Here is an 18,372-nt window from a genome sequence, read left to right on the forward strand (position 1 = left end):
AGCCGTACAGCAGTACAAATTTTATACATGCATTGCATATTCTGATATTCGTGTTCTTTTCCACACGTGCTATAGCCGGCCAAAGGCCACTTTCGCTTTCGACTATCTCTAATCGATATCTTGTTTTATTCCTCCATCACTCGCCACGATGCTGTCCATATAGTTGAATTGTGGCATCTCCTCAATTTGTTTGTTCTCTAGTTAAAGGAACGTGTTATTCAATTTAAAAATTTAAAAAATTATAATTGCTGGTTTTTTACAGGCACCTTGATAACAAGAATTATTGATAACCATTCCATAAGTATTGTCGCACCTTTGCTGCTATAATTTCAATTTTCTTAACAAAATCGCCACTATAAAAAAAATCACAATAAAAAAGGACAAGATATTTACTCGTACATTTAACAGCGGCCACTTATGTAATATAAATACTAAAAGTTATTAGTTTCTTTAATTTTTTAAAAAAAAGAGAGAAAAAAAAAGAAAAATGGTGCATAATACAGTAGTGTCAATAGCTGAAGTCACCACCTTATACTAAACTGTCATTGAATAGTTGAATTTTCACCATTAATTCACCATAACTTCAATAACACTATTTAAAAATAAATAAATATAAATGTGTTATTATCCTTCTACTTTATTCATTATTATTAAATTTTTTATAAAGACGAAATTGAATTTTTATGATTGCAAAAAGAGTAAAAGTTATAAATAGTCTAATAAAAAAAAATTTTTTTTTTATACCATGCAGCAAAAATATTTTTCAAAATTATACAAAGAGTTATACACGACGAGAAAATAAAGTAAATTTTTGTATGTGTGTCCCGTTTTTGAAGGTCATGACTGTAATTACGATCATATATATGTATATATTATTATGCTAAAATGTCAATAAATTCATAAAAGAAAAATGGAACTGCAGTAAATAATTTGCACTTAAATACTTACATTTTTTTATTTTCAATTTTAATAATATCATATTTTACAAATGGAGTCCAATATATAATGAGACGAAAAATATTACATAAATTTAATAATAAAATATAATTTTCATATTTTATTTGTTCGTTATAACAGTAAATTCATTATAAATTGTATATGACTTATAATTGACACAATTGTTATTGCAAGTATCAATTTTCAAAACTGAAATTTTTTCACATAGAAATTGCAAAGTTTAACAAGATCTTCATTTCATTACGTGTGTGAGGCATTTAAAAGTTTTGTTTTGAAAAATCACATAACATAACAAATAACATAACATAATATCTAAATTGTCTTAGTAAAATTAAAGAGAAAGTGAGTCATAATTTGGTTAGTTGTACAAATTAATTATCAACCTATTTATATCGAGTCTAACTTGGAATTGTAATTGAAATTATTATAGTGTTTGGAAGCAAATCCACTATAGTACTAAGAATCTTTTAATAGCAATCCTAATTAATCTAAAATCCCCTTCTCTTCTTCAATATATATGATGCCTTAATATTTTATAATCTTAATTATTAATTTTAAATGATTTACACGTGTTCAATTTATTATAAATTTTCTGTTTGTAGGCGCAACATATATTTTAAAATGAAAAAACAAGAAATTTGTTATACGCATTTCAAGTTTTTTCTCAAAGTATACAAAAATAATAATGAAAAATGAAAATTTATAAGGAAAATTTGATGAAGATTAAAAATGTAATACAATTTTATAATGGCGAAAATCCATTTACTCAAAAATAACAAATTTTTCAAAATAACAAATTTGTGTTATTTTTCATTTAAAAAAAAAAAAAAAACCAAAAAAAAAAATAAGCCAAAAAAAAAGGAGGCAAATAATGCGAAATTTACGAAAATAAAATAAAATGAATCATTTAAGGATACCAAACAATTTATCTTTGAACACTTTCAATATAAAAATGTTTATATTATCCAATAAAATTTCCATTTCCGGAATTTATTTCAGTTTATTACATTCCGCATTTACCGCCATTTATTTTATTTTTATTTTATTTTTACAGCATTAGTTTTTTTTTTCTTTCTGTTTTTCTTATTCTGTTTATTTTCATGTATACATAAAAACATTCTAATACAGTGTGTTCTTAATATTGAAGTGTTTAGATTTAGAATAAATTTTAAAAACAGAATGAACTTCAAGTTCAAATGAACTTCATTTAGGATATATACAGTTTTCTTACACATTTTTTTAAATACATGCCGCAAATGGTAATAGTTCTCTCTATTGAAGCCTTCAAATGAGCCTTATTATAATACATATAGGTTTAATTAATTTCCAAATTGTTGAAAGTGTCCTCTTAATACAAAAGAACTTTTTTATGTAATGTCTTTTCTTCGGTCTTTACAGATGTTCTTATGTGTATATTCGTTACCACTATGTGTGCCGCTACGTTTACAAATCTGCCTGTCATTTAAACCAGTTCAACCTTCAATCTGCCTTCCTTTACTCCTACCCCATATTTTATGGCGAAAAACGTGAATTTCTCAACATTCCTTAGGCATATATAAAACAAATATAAACACTCATTTATTCTGTTCGCAGAGGAAAATTGTTTACGAGTTTTCAATAATACCAAACTGTATTCTTTTCCTGTACAACAGAGATCTGGAACAACATTTGAAAATTTTCCAAATTTTAAAGAAAAATTCAAAAATTACCATATGAAGCACCATCCATTTTAAAGCTCAAAGTACGTGCATATCTATGTTCTTTATTATACACAAATGTATTCAATACTATATTAAAATTTTGTATATAAATCCTTATATAAAAAGTCCTCTGTCGTTCATTTTTTAAGCATATACATATATATATTCGAAGGTACCTTAAAAAACAAACTATACACATACATACACACACTATTTATATCCACAAAATTTTTTTATTTTTTCCTTTATTTAACAATTTTTCATTATTTTTTTACGTTTTCGTATTTTTTTTTTAGTGTTATTGTAACGCAAGAATAAAAAAAAAAACGTAATAAAATTGATAAAAAAAAAATTATCCATCCCCTACATACCATTGAAACTAAAATAAAGAAAAAAAATTTTTAACTTATCTTACCTACTGTTCAATTTAAAGGAGTCAAATACAGGAGGAGAAGAGAAATGAAAAAAAAGGAACATAAAAATAAATACTGAATTAGCCATTCAATAAAAATTGACTCAAAATATTATTTTTATACAAAAATATTAAGTTATATGAGTATACCGATCTACACTTTATATTATTAAGATATGGGTACATGAATATGTGTGTGTGTATACATCAGCCTAAATATCTGCAAGATAAGTCCGCAAAATTCTACTTAAAAAATATATAAATTTATTTACGTTACATGATGTTGAAATGGTACGAAAAAACAACTAAAAACAAGAATAAAATTGAATTGGAAAAAGACAAGAACTGTTATTGTCTACTGTAGGATATATGAATTTATATTGTAGTTAACTTTTTAAAGTTTTGATACAATAACTGCGTCATTGTAATTTTACGCCGAAAACATATGTATAAATATCCGACGCCATCTCTAACATGATCAAGTGCCATCTGGAACACATTCATTTTACGGAGACATGTATGATTTGATAATCCGATGCCGAAATCTTTTCCTTCATGTAATATATCGCAAAACCTATGTCCGTAAGACATCATCCTCACATGCAAACAATTGAATATACTCGTTTATCGACTTTGGAAAGAAAAATTGTGCTCCAAACCAATTTACGATTCGTTGAACTTTCAAATTTTAGATTAAATTGCAAACCAGTTTTGCCGTTGAGTCAAAAACGAAAAAAGGAGTTTTTTCAGGGGCCTTTATTGATAGAGTGAAAAGAAATCCCTCTTCACCTCCCTAACTTTTAGTATAAATTACTTTGCGTTAGACATGTATAAGTGGAAATGTCCCGGACAAATCCTATCGCGATCGAAGTCCTATCAGCTATTTCAAATATTTTTGCAAAAATATGCGAATATTACAAATTTAATTATGAATTTTAAAAGGCCTTTACGATATTAACTCACTGGCAACATGTAATAAACGTGAATCAACATATACGTGCACTTCTTCTACAATAATATGTGAATAATAATATAAAAATTACGGTACTCCAAAAATTTTATTTCAAAGGAAATAAAGAAATAATGCCATCAATAAATTTTGCACACTCGGATTACATTAACAAAAAATAAGAAAGAAAAAAAAACAGTCCTGAAACGAAACGAATCATAAAAAAAGCTACCCTTCTCATTATTTTTTTTTTTGTTTTTGGATATTTTTCGTGAATCTACAATCCTGCATACGCAAGAACAACTATAATAAAAAAGGATCTTCGGTTTGTTTTTATTAATTTTGCACCACACCTTCCTTTTTTGTTGTAAGCCGCTTGTACTACTCCATATGTGCTGTGGGAAAGCTGTAAGGGTAACAAACACACCTAATATGTACCTATCCGTATTCTCAATTGTATATTAAATTTTAGTTTTCTCTTTTTTTTGTTTGTATTCTTGTAGTTTTTGATTTTATTTTTTTAATACATGACCATGTAAAAATATGCGTATTGTATATGGTATTCCAAATTTTTCATATAACAAACCATTATAAAGCGTTATTTATGCCAATGAAAATTAGATGACCATCATTTATTTTAAGCCTTTACTATATTTCTACTGGAAAACTGTTAAAATTTCTTTAATAATTTCGTAATTTACAATTAATGTGAAAATTAATATTTGACACATTCCATATGAATTGTCTAAATGCATACAATTTATGAGCATTGTAGAGCAAAATTTATATTAATTTCATAAAATTACAGCAACTATTTGCTAATTTTTATATATCTTGAACAATATGTTAAGGATATCATAGCATCACACAATTAAATAAGGGGCTACTTGAAAGGAATCATAAATAGGTAGAGAATTGGCAAACAATATCACGCAGCTCTAATTTATTACAAAAATAAATTGTTGGCCACAATAAGAGACGCAAACGATTTCATTACCTAAGCATAAAAATGCGACATATTTGCATGCTGATTGTCTCATTTGGATTGATCGGAATAAGAAATAAAAATTGTGGACAGTTTTCATTGTCGTTTAATGAGTCTACATAATTGAGGTTTAAAGCCGTGCCTGAGGTTTATTTTTTTTGTGCTCGCAAATCATCAATATTCTTATTGAAATAATTGTTATTTTTATTAGTTTTTACAATTTCAAAGTTTATTGACTTAAAAATAACCCTGTTAATAAACTACGTTCTCAATTGAATTAAATTCCCCATAGTACTTCAATTTTTTTACAACGCTCCGAAATCTGATATTGAATCGAATGTATTTTGTATGCTTTAATTAAAAACATCATAATTTTAAAACTTAAAATTTCATTATAATTTAATTCTATAGAATTATTTTAATTTCGAAAATGATATTTAATAACTACATATTTTTTCCTTTTAAATCTTGATTTTTAATTTAAAAACAAAAACCATTTAGAAATATAATAATGGACAAAAAACTCATTTATAATCGCCCCTCCTTTCTACACTGATTCAAATCTTTATTCTATTAAAAATAAAAATATGCTCGAATACATTATAAAATTCTATATATACTTTTAATTATTTTATTTCACATAAATAAATTTTATTTTTTTTCATTTAAATTCTAAGAAATGAAAAAAAAAATAAAATAATTTATTTTTTAATTAAAATTAAAATATATTTCCTAATTATATATTTATGTATATATATATATAGATAGAGATAAAAAAAATCTAGGGGATGAAAAAAAACCAGAAGAAAAAAAAAAGATAACAAAATATAAAGTGAAAAAGAAAACCTTGAATAGTTGGCAATCTTTTATAAATAATATACAAAATTAAAATTACATTTTAATTATTTACAAACTAAATAAAATATGAATGGCCATTTAAGTAAAGATTTATTCAAAGTAATTTAGAAAATAAATTACATAAAAATTTTCATGGTTTTTTTTGTTTTCTTTTTTTTTTTTATTTCGGTTCCATAGTATACACACATTTATTTTTTACGTATATTATATAGAAATTCAAATTTATTATAAATAATTCTTTTGTATAAATTACATTATACAAAAGTGTACATATACATATATAGTTACATATTTTAGTTGAACTTTTGTACGTAGCTAGATATTTATACATATAATAAATATTTTTAAAAAATAATATAATGATATAAAAATAATGGTTTTATAAAGTGAAATAAGGGCTTAATGCGTTTACGTAAATAAACCAAAGGCAAAAAAATCTAAAAAAAATTAAAAAAGAAAATGTATATATATATAAGTAATAAATAAAATGAGAAAAACATTTATATATTTATAAATTATAATATGTACAATGTTCCATTTAAATGTATACAAAATTTTAAATGTATAATAGTTTGGGTGTATAACACTTTTAGTGTATAACACTTTTGGTGTATAACACTTTTGGTGTATAACACTTTTCTTGTATAACACTTTTCTTGTATAACACTTTTCGTGTATAACACTTTTGTTGTATAACACTTTTAGAATCTTTATACGGAATTGATATATAAAAGAAGTAATTCCGTTTATTATGTTATATTTTAAAATAAATTATAGCAATATTATGAAAAATAAATGTAATATATTTAATATTCGTTTATTAGTAGGTTTACCAAAGTAAGTGTTACAATAACCCTTGTTGACTGAATACATCCAATCAATGTGTTAACTCATATTTCCATATATCCGCAAGCTTGCTTTCAAAACATTACGTTTACTCGTACTCTACATTGCTTTTTTTCCCCATATCCTAAAAGTATGCAATAATTTCAAATTGTACATAACATTTTTAATCATTAAAGTATGTAAAAATTTATTCAAAAATTCAAATTTATTATTCCATATTTATATACGAGTAGCAGCATTTTCGTATGATAAACAGTGCTCTATATATTAATAAATCACAAATCGGGTTTTGTTTCGTCAGAGAGTAATATTTATTTAAAAGGAACGCATAGACAATATTTGTATATTTCACAATGTGTATATAAAATATTTATTTGTATTAAACGTATATAAATAAGACATAAACAACAAAATAAAATTAATTATTGTCCATTAAGATTTTCAATTTATTTATATGTATATATTATCTACATATTATTTTTTATATACACGTATATGTATAAATAAATAAAATATAAGTAATAAAAATAAGATTTTCCCTTAGAAAATATAAATTTTGATAGTCAAGTGCCCATATAAATTACAATCATTAAAAGAATTACTTCCCCGAAAATTTCATGAACGCACCACTTAAATATAATAATATTTTTGTTTTTTTTTTTTTTTTATATATAAGATTTAATATATTACATAGTTAATGTAATATATTTGTATATATATTTAGATTATTTATAAAAATAGTATCATCTTTTATTCTCTTATATATTTTTTCTATATATGTATATATGTATGTATATAAAATAAAAATATCCTTATAAAAAAGAAATTGCCATAACGATTTCAAAGTATCCTCCCATAATTTGTTTTTATTTTTTTTTGTTTTTTATGGCTATTTTTTCTTGTACAGATTTTTTTTTTTCTTAATAATGTTTTGGTTCTGAACCTTTTGATTTTTATTGAATTTTTCTTTTTCGTTATCCCGTGTTTCAGGAGTATTTTTTTTTTTCGTTTCTTGTCTTGAGATGTGAGAATATAATGATTTTACTTTAATAATGTATTTGAATAACTATATATGTATACAGTGCAATAACAATAATAATAATACATAATAGTAAAGTAATTTCAATTCAATTTAAGTATATTTTAAATTTATGTGATCATATACGTTGGTTGTGTTATATGTTGGTACCTAATCATATATATAAGTTAATAATGTTATATATTGTAAAATTTATTATAAACATTATCTATATGTATATATAGTTATAGAATAAATTTAACATTTCTTAATGCTAATATTTTATAAGTCGATTCTACTAATTTTTTTACCTATAACAATTTTAGGTTAAGTTTTAAAACTGCTATTCTGACATTTATTTTGATGCCAATTACATATATGTACGACAAAATTTTTTTTTAATAAATCAAAGCATTGACTCAATTTACAGTAGACTCGCCATTATATAAATTAATTAACACGTTCCCTGTCCGCTGAGCCACATATGGTTCAGAAAACGTGCGCTTGATAAGCACTGATACGTTCCTGAGCCATATATGCGTCAGGGGGTATATGAATATTTTAAAGCAAATTATTCGACTGGACGTAAAGGAACTGTACAGTTTCTACACTGGACGTGCTATGACTACAAAAAAAAAAACAAATTATTCAAAAAACCTTGTTGGACATCTTATGACTACAAAAAAAACAAATTATTCAAAAAACCCTGTTGGACTTGTCGGTCAATTTCGCATTCATTTTTGTATTGGAATAGGGTACGTGTTAGTGCTAGGCAGGGTTCAAATAACCGAACTGTTTACATAAATGTAAAGGAGTAATTACACTCTTAAGGAGTACATTTAATTATTTTATAGTATGCAATTAATATTCTGCAATTACAAAGTTAATCGTTCATATTATGTGTGCACATGTTAATATAATTAACGCCGAGTCTATTATGTACCCAACTATTCTCAATTATAGAATTTTAAAGATTATATAATAGGAATCTATTTCCAATTCCCAATTTATTATGTTAATAAAGTTGTTATTAATCGTAAATAAAATGCTTAAATATCGTAATTACAAAATATCGTAATTAGAAAATATCAAATTTCTTTCACACAATTGCACTTAAAACTTCACCCAGTAAGTATTTGTGCCGAAAATCAAAATTTATTTAATTTTTTTTTATATGAAATTTTATTAATATTAAATTTTTTATTGAAAAGCAATATTAGAATTTCAGATTCAGAATAACACTTTTAATTTTTTTTTTATTAACTTAATGTAATTCTCAAATTATTTCCATAAAGCAATTAAAGTTAAAAACTTCAATAAAAATAATCAAAATAATTCTTTTGTTATTTTTTATTTTTTTTTTTATTTTTTTTTATATTATTATATGACGAACACATTATTATTTTATATACATATACATTTGTATATTTGCATGTGTATAACTATAAAATATTAAGAAATTCATACAAAATTGTTTTATAACTATTAAAATATGCTGTAGCTGTGTTATATAAACATTCATACAAACATATGTACATACTCTTATTCATATATATTTATAATTTATAAACATTGCTGCTACCGTAACAAATATATAAGAACATAAATATATTTATACATATAGGTACAGACATTTTTTAACTCCTGCCAACCATTAAGAAATTAAATGCAAAGAAATTAGATAAAGAAAAAAAAAATATTCTTGATATTTTCTTATTATTTGATTTTCCCATAAAAATTTAATTTCATTACAAAAAAGAAGAAAATAAAAAGAAAAAAACTAAAAACGAAAAGAAGAAAATATTTTTTTTTTCTATTTGTTTTTCAGAGGCGTGTCAAATTTCTTTCACACAATTATAAAAATTTCTCACTTTTATGAAAATTAATTGAGAAAAACCACTCCATTTTGATTTGACTGCTTTCAGTTCACAGGTTCTCTCTCTCATTATATTTTATTTTTCTCCTTCTGTGAGAATCATTTTATTGCATCACATCAACTAATATACATATTGGAAATTTTGAGAAATGTTGCTTGTGTTTTCCAATTGATAGAATTGAGAAATGTATACGAGGAATTTGGTTTATTTGAATATTACACGTTCTGTTTTGTTTTTTTTATATATTCTATTGCTATGCCACTCTACACTATAGAACTTTTAATTTGTATGTACATATGGAAACAAACGCTTAGAAATAAAGAATTTAAAAGCGGCAATATTTTAACAAGAATTTGTTTCTAAATTACGATAAAATTATAATTAAAATAATATTATAATAATATTGATATTATGTAAAAAAAATAGAAAAAAAAAAAACAAAAATTAAACATTTTTTATGTCATCCCTTGCGGGGATCGAACCCGCGACCTTTGGATTAGAAGTCCAACGCGCTATCCTCTGCGCCAAAGGGACAGTTGTGTGTTTGTTGCAAAATGACTCACACAAATCTGGACAGATATTTACAGTTACAAAAAGAATAAATAACCAACATTGTATGTATCTACATATTAAGGCATAATTTTGTTATGTTGTTTATTCTAAGTCGGCAAGTAATTCTAGTTTTGGAATTATGAAATTAATTATAATTTCCATTATAATTATTTAAAATAAGTGTAATTTTTTTAATTTGTTTTTAAATTGTAATAAGATAAATAAAAAATATAGGTATGAATTGTGAAATTTCAAAAAGCCTATAAAAATAAATTGAATTTTAAAGATTGAGCACACGCATTCGACTTAAGGTTTTTGAGAGCATTACAAAGTTATAATGTCAATTTAAATTGATTGTAGTAAAATTACAAGTAATATATTTTTTTAATTTGTATACATATATTATATTCTAATGTGAAACAAGTTATTTTGATTATATTTGTAAAGGGTGTCTGCGACATAAATAAATAATATTTGTGTAATTACCATGGATTTTACCTTAAAATTTTATGTATAATTGAAATGAAGTGTTAGAACAATAATATGACAATCCAAAAATAGTTATAAACATTATTATATTTTGCAATGAGGCTTCTTATGTGCGATAATAATTTTGTAACTTTAATTGTACACTAAAATTATTTTTTGGTACTTCTGAAACATTAGAAATATAATGTTAAAAAATTTTTCATTTAAAGTTTTAACATTTAATTTACATGTCAAAATATTGAGTACTTTTGATATTATTGCCATCTACTTGTTGCTTCTTAAAAATTATGTGGGAAATTTTCATTGGGACACCTAGAAATAATAATAACTGCTAAGTACTATTTAAATTCGTAAATGGATTTTTTTTTTTTTTTTTCAAATAAATATAATTATTGTACAATTTAAAATCGCAAAATTCATGTAAGAATTAAAATAATTTGGAATGATCCTTGGAATTTTATAAAAATATTTCCTTTTCAATTTTCTTAAAGTACTAATTGGTTCGAGTCTTTAATGAATTTAATATTGTGAATTAGGAAAAAATTATATGAAATATTTCCAGGAGAAACCAAAATTTAAAATTTCTGTATAAATATTAAAAAATATTTTAAAAATAAAAAACAAATTGTAAAATTTGGATATTTTAATTAATAATCTAAAAATCAAACTTTTAATTTTAATTTAAAAATGGGAAACAAGAATTTTGTAAAACCATTAATCCGTCATATATTATGTTAGGTGGGTAACACTAATGTGATTAAATGATAAAATTAAAAAGTCGTATTTAATGTAAACGTCAAAAATTTTATTGTCAAATAAAATTATTGTAAACTAAATTTTAATATAAAAATTTAATTTTAAGATTTTTAAAAATTTATTTTAGAATAAAATTTTATATAATTTATTATTGATAGTTTAAGTGTAATAAAGCAGTAAAACGCTGATTATGGATACAACACTATGCAAAGAAAATGAAAATATTGCAATCAAAACTCATATAGATTTAGAATCAAGTTGCAGAATTTGTTTATTATCAGATTCTGAATTAATATTAATTTTTGACCAATTACATAGTTTTAATGGAGTATCTATAGCAACTATGATAAACGAATGTTCACCATACAAGGTACATATACATGTATATAATAAATTTTACCTTTTTTGTTTTTTAAATATTTAAAGATTTAAATTGAATCTAATTTGTTTAGGCAATTCGGTTTGACGATTATCCCCAACAAATTTGTCTTAAATGTGTTGAAGATGTGAAAGTTGCATATTCCTTTAGAAAACATTGTGAAGATTCATATTCAATTATTACAGCATATTTAAATGGTGGTCAAGAGCCTTCAATTACAGATCTTAAAGTAATTCCAAAATTAGATAAATGCACGCAAACAGATGAGAATTCTGTTCATCCATGCGAAAAATGTGATCTGAAATTTTTTACTATCGATTCCTTAAGGGTATAAATATCTTAAACAAGCGTTATACATAATATATAACTTATTAATTTAATTTTAGCTGCACAGATTATACAAACATCGCGGAAGTAAAAACGAATGTAGAATATGTAAGAAAACTTTTCGAAGGGTTGGAGATCTAACAGGTCATTACACAATGTATCATCCTGAACTAGGATTTCATGAAAACATTAATTGTAACATTTGCGGGAAAAGTTTTGAAAGAAAAACATACTTGACGAAACATTTAACCCAGGTCCACAAAATATCAAAAGTGCCTAAACCTATAAATGAAAATACTCAACCTTTAAACCAAATAAATTCAAATGCGTCAGAGAATCATTTGGAAATTAAAGAACTTGAAATTAATGTCGATGGATTAACGAAAAAAGGACAGAGAAAAGGAAAGAAAAATATTGAATCCAAAAAGGCACGTTCGAGAAAGAAAGCCGGGAAAAACATTGGTAAACAGATTTTGGATGAGCTTAGTGAAGATGAAATACCGATCAGCAAATTAAAGGAAGATAAATTAATATTAGAACACAAAATTGAATCAGAATCTGCAATAGAAAATTTTTCGGATGCAGAATTTGATTTTTCAAATGATATAACAAATACACAGGATGATAGCGAAGAAGATAAAATTGAAATAGGCAACATTGAAATATCAGAAAATCAGACAATAGACAAAGAAATTACTGAACCAGGAAATGCTGAGATAAAAGTTAAAACTGAGGAAAATTCTGAAACTCTTTCAGAAAATGCTTTAAATATAAATCAGATAAAAAATCTGAACTTGAAAATTCGGACATGTACTATATGTTTAAAAGTTTTTCGATTTCCCCATCACTTAAAACGTCATATGTTAGCGAAACATAGTAATGAAAAACAATTTAAATGTACAACATGTGCATCAGCTTTCGCAACACCCGATTATTTGAAGAGTCATATGAAAAAATGTCCAATTGATCGTTCTATTTCTAGGGCTAGAGTTAAAAAATATGACTGTAAAGGCTGTGAAGAAAAATTTTCATCAACACGTGCACTTAATAATCACATGAGAGCAGAACATCCAAATTTATTCAAAAAAGTATTTACCTGTAGTTACTGTTCTTCATCATTTCAAACTAGACATGAATGCACTGTGCATACAAATACTCTTCACGAAAATGACAAGGAATATTTATGTACTCAATGTGGTGAGAATTTTTTAGAATTGTACTTCTTTTATTTGCTCAAAATTTTAACATCCTGAAACACTAATTTTAATTTTAATATTATTTTAAGGACAACGGTTTGTTCGTAACAGAGCTTTAGAAATACATATGAGAAGACATCGTGGAGAAAAAAATCATAAATGCAAATTTTGTGGAAAAGGTTTTGTTCGAGCTGGTGATAAAGATTTACATGAAAAGTAATTTATTTCAGCACAAAATACTTTTAAGTGTGTATATTTATGCTTTCGTTTATTTGTTTTTAGATATCATACAGGCGACAAACGTTTTAAATGTGAAATTTGTGGTCAAGGTTTTGTAAGAAATTATAGTTTAAGAGTTCATATGAGAATACATACTGGAGAAAAACCATATCGCTGTGAAAATTGCCCAAGAACATTTGCACAAAGTAATGATCTTAAAACTCATGTACGTCGCGATCATACTGGCGAGAGATACGTCTGTGAGATTGATAACTGTGGGGAAAGTTTTCTTCAATTATATTTATTAAATAGACATAAAAGAAACGTACATAATATATCTGCGGCATCACATATTCAAAGAGTAAAAAAGGTTTATGAAATAGATGCAAATAGCAAAGATATTTTCATTGTAGGAAGTTAAAATATATTTTAGTAAAAAAGCAAAATAAACTTATTGTTTTAAAATGTATAATTTGTAGATCAAAATTATAAAATGTTAAATTTAAAAAAGAAATTAAAATTCAGGCAAAATTGGTGGGCATGTACATACTAAATGTTTATCACCGTACGCGTCATCAATTCTACCAACAGTTGGCCACATTTTTGTATCTGCTTTAACAAATGGTGCAGGAAATGCACCTTGTTCTCTAGTATAAGGTCTATTCCATTCACTCGAAATTATTTGATGTTGTGTATGTGGTGCCATTTTTAATGGATTTGTAACTTTATCCATTTTACCCTCTTCGATTTCTTTTATTTCATAACGTATAGATATCATAGCTTCACAAAATCGATCTAATTCTTGTTTATCTTCTGATTCAGTAGGCTCGATCATAAGAGTTCCGGTTACTGGGAATGACATAGTTGGTGCATGAAAACCATAGTCCATTAAACGTTTTGCTATGTCTACAACTTCTATATTGGCTGTTTTTTTGAAATCTCTCATATCTAAAATAAATTCGTGTGCAACTAACTCAGTTTTTGGATCTTTATATAATGTCTTATAATGATTTTCTAAACGTTTTGATAAATAATTTGCGTTTAATATTGCAACTTGTGTCGCTCTTTTCAAACCTCGTCCGCCCATCATTTTTATATAGGCCCAAGATATAGGTAAAATGGCCGAACTGCCAAATGGAGCAGCACTCACTACACCAAAACTGCCTGTTTGATCTTCCATTGGACTAATTACAGGATGGCCTGGTAAATAAGGAGCTAAGTGACTTTTAACACCTATGGGACCCATTCCTGGTCCACCACCTCCATGCGGTATACAGAAAGTTTTATGAAGATTTAAATGAGACACATCGCTTCCATAGTCACCTGGTCGGCAAAGACCGACTTGTGCATTCATATTAGCACCATCCAAATAAACTTGGCCGCCATGCTTATGAACTAAATCACAGATGTAGCGAATATTATCTTCAAAAACACCCATTGTTGATGGATAAGTAACCATTAAACATGATAGGGTATTTGAAAATTCTTCAGCCTTTTCTTTCAGATGTTCTAAATCAATGCTACCATCAGATTTTATACGAATTGGTTCAACAGTCATTCCAGCCATTTGGGCCGAAGCTGGATTTGTACCATGAGCACTAACTGGGATCAAACAAACATGTCTATGACCCTCGCCGCGACTTTCATGATATGAACGAATAGCTCTTAAACCAGCATATTCACCTTGAGCTCCACTATTAGGTTGAAACGAAATTTTATCATATCCCGTAATTTCACATAAATCTTTTTCTAATTCTTGGAATAATTGGTGATAACCTTTTGCTTGATCGACAGGTACAAAAGGATGAATTTCAGTAAAATGTTGAAATGAGCATGGCATCATTTCTGTTGAAGAATTCAGTTTCATAGTACAAGATCCTAATGGAATCATTGAATGAACTAAAGAAATATCTTTATTTTCTAATTGTTTCATGTACCTAAAAACAAATGGAATTATTGAAAAAGAAATAAAACTTAAATCTTTAAATTTATACCTAACCATTCTCGACTCGCTGTGATAACTACTAAAAACTGGATGTGTGAGAAAAGATGAAGTTCTTGCCAATTTTGTATCTTCAATTGATTGGATATCAATCTCTGCTTCTTGTTTTAATTCTTTAATTGTTTTTTTGCATTTGAAAATCCATAATAAATCATCCAAATCAGTTTCTTTTACAGTTTCATCTAATGAAACACCAATACTACCATCATCAAAATATCTTAAATTAATTTTTTTTGATTCTGCTCTTTGTTTAATTTCTTGCATTGCTTCATTTTCCAATACAATGTGTAAGGTATCAAAGAAATGTGGATTTGTAACTTTATAGCCAGCAGTTTCAATTCCAATTTTTAGAATACCACAATATTTATGAATTTTTTTTGCAATATCTTTCAAACCATCCGGTCCATGATAAATTGCATACATTGCTGACATATTTGCTAGAAGAGCTTGAGCTGTACATATATTACTTGTAGCTTTATCACGTCTAATATGTTGTTCTCTGGTTTGTAATGCCAATCTATATGCTTCATGATTATTCATGTCTCTTGTTACACCAATCATACGACCAGGCATTAAACGAACTAAATTTTGTTTACATGCAAAAAATCCTGCATGTGGGCCACCATATCCTAAAGGTACTCCTAAACGTTGTGATGTTCCAATAGCAATATCAGCACCAAATTCACCTGGAGCTCTTAGCATAGTTAAAGCAAGTAAATCGGTTGCAACAACAACTAATGTTCCATTAACATGAGCTTTTTCGACTAATTTTTCGTAGTCATTAATATGTCCTAAAGTATCAGGATATTGTATAAGAATTCCTAAAATAAAATTAAAATTATAAGAATTTTCGCATTTTTAAATCTTAATCAGTTTTTATTTTCTAAAATAAAATTAATATTAAAAAAAAGATATGCTTATGCTCACTGTCTGAAATTTTATTGTTTAATTTACGTTGCTGCTCCCAGTGGGGTCATATTTTTATTATTTATTAAGAGACAGTGATAACCACAAAGTTAATAATAAAAAGCAATAATATTATTTGTGAAATTGTCAGCAAATCACGACCACTTATGCACAGTTTGTTTTTACAAATAAAAATTAAATTCACAACATGATAAGGAATCACTTTGGTTTTGTTTAAATTAATTTCAAAATAAATAAAATAACATAACTACTATTTATTTTATTGTATTTATTTACAAACCTGATAATTGCCTTGATTCAAAATCAACATTTGAAATTGGACCAATTTCAACTTCTAGTTCTAAAGCAGTAGCTCTTGTTTCAACAACAGATAATGTTTGTGGATGAACTTTATCAGATAAAAAAATTTTTTTACGTTTATTTGATCTTGTACAGAGGCACATTGCTTCAGCAGCTGCAGTACCTTCATCTAATAATGATGCATTAGCAACATCTAATTTTGTCATTTCAGATACTAAAGTTTGATAATTTAATAATGATTCTAAACGTCCTTGTGCTATTTCCGGTTGATATGGTGTATATTGTGTTGTCCAACCAGGATTTTCAAATATATTACGCATTATTGTATGTGGTACATAACAATTATGATAACCCATTCCAATATATGAACGCCATATTTCATTACGTTCAGCAATTTTTTGTATTTTTGCTATTAATTCATGTTCATTAATTGGTTCATCTAAATTTAAATTACGTCCCAATTGTATATTTTTTGGTACAGCTTTATTTGATAAATCATCTAATGATTTATAACCAATTAAATCTAACATTGCAACAACATCAGTTTTTCTTGGTCCGATATGACGTCTTGCAAAACCTGTTTTATTAACAAATATATCTTGACTAGTTGCTAAATATCTTGATGTTATCCGAATAATATTTTCATTTTTTGATAATGATGACGTCATCAATATTGAATATTTCGGTATTGATGGATTTTTTATTATTTTATACATTTTATGGCTGTATATAAATGTAGAGAGAGAACCGTACAGCCTTATTATTTTATGAAGACTAAATATTATTAAGATGAATTTTTATAATATAGAGATGAAATTTAGAATGAAAAGATTGAGAATTTCAATAATATTAGTGATAAGAAATTTAATGGTTATCAGGTTATCAAAGAAGAGTAAACAAACAAAATTAATGATTAATGAAGTAGCTAAAAATGAGTAAATCTTTATTGAACACAAATTATATTAGCTGATAGTGATAAGGAACATTAAGTGTATGAATGTATGTATATAATTTAGGTACCGCGACAATTTTGTCAGAATTAATATTAAATAAATTAATTTTATTACTATGGACCTATGAATTTTTTTTTTTGGCAATTTGAAATTTTGCTTACATAAAAATATTCAAAAGTGTGGTTGTTTTTATCTCAGTCATTTTAATAAAATCTATATATGAAGATGAAAAGGTCAAAATTAATAAATCTTTCCAAAATAGATAATTTGTTTTTGAACTTATACAACATATCTACACACTAATTATATTAATAAATTATATACAAATTACCTACATTAATCTCGAATTTTTAAAGAATGTGTTTGGTGTTATTTAAATTTGTTTTTTAAAATAGTGATAATGTTACCATTATGATGAAAAAATTTATAAGTAATTTTATTTATTTTTGTTTTTGTTACATGATTTTAATTGTGACCATTTACCTTATCTGTTCCTACGAAAACTTATAGGTACCTATTAAATATAATTTTACAGACTAAAATTAGGGGTAATTTTTATGTTTTTAAAAAATATGATAATTTTAGTCTTATTTTAATGAAAGTCATTTAAAAAAATTTAAATTTTAACAGTTTGGATATCGTTTGGATGATCGTAAATTACCTGTGTACC

At 25.6% G+C, this 18,372-nt stretch overlaps 2 protein-coding genes and 1 non-coding gene across 3 annotated transcripts; 1 reads left to right on the forward strand and 2 right to left on the reverse strand.

The window, feature by feature from the left end:
• Positions 1–10,063: 10,063 nt before the first annotated feature.
• On the reverse strand, positions 10,064–10,136 carry Trnar-ucu (transfer RNA arginine (anticodon UCU)). The gene has a single exon. It is a non-coding gene; the product is annotated as a tRNA-Arg (tRNA).
• Positions 10,137–11,485: 1,349 nt separating this feature from the next.
• LOC129608216 (zinc finger protein 85-like) lies at positions 11,486–13,941 on the forward strand. The gene is made up of 5 exons (XM_055519574.1): positions 11,486–11,769; positions 11,852–12,106; positions 12,165–13,302; positions 13,391–13,517; positions 13,584–13,941. The coding sequence occupies exons 1-5, from the start codon at positions 11,590–11,592 to the stop codon at positions 13,939–13,941; spliced, it is 2,058 nt and encodes a 685-aa protein (XP_055375549.1). The 5' UTR covers positions 11,486–11,589.
• Positions 13,922–17,532, reverse strand: LOC129608215 (glycine dehydrogenase (decarboxylating), mitochondrial). The gene is made up of 3 exons (XM_055519573.1): positions 16,730–17,532; positions 15,515–16,343; positions 13,922–15,457 (listed from the first exon to the last, which is right to left on the reverse strand). Exons 1-3 carry the CDS (start codon positions 17,463–17,465, stop codon positions 14,035–14,037), a joined length of 2,988 nt encoding a protein of 995 aa, XP_055375548.1. The 5' UTR covers positions 17,466–17,532; the 3' UTR covers positions 13,922–14,034.
• Between the last annotated feature and the right edge of the window lie 840 nt (positions 17,533–18,372).

This window comes from Condylostylus longicornis, unplaced genomic scaffold (genome assembly GCF_029603195.1).
Source record: "Condylostylus longicornis isolate FDR11 unplaced genomic scaffold, ASM2960319v2 ptg000031l, whole genome shotgun sequence".
Taxonomy (NCBI): domain Eukaryota; kingdom Metazoa; phylum Arthropoda; class Insecta; order Diptera; family Dolichopodidae; genus Condylostylus; species Condylostylus longicornis.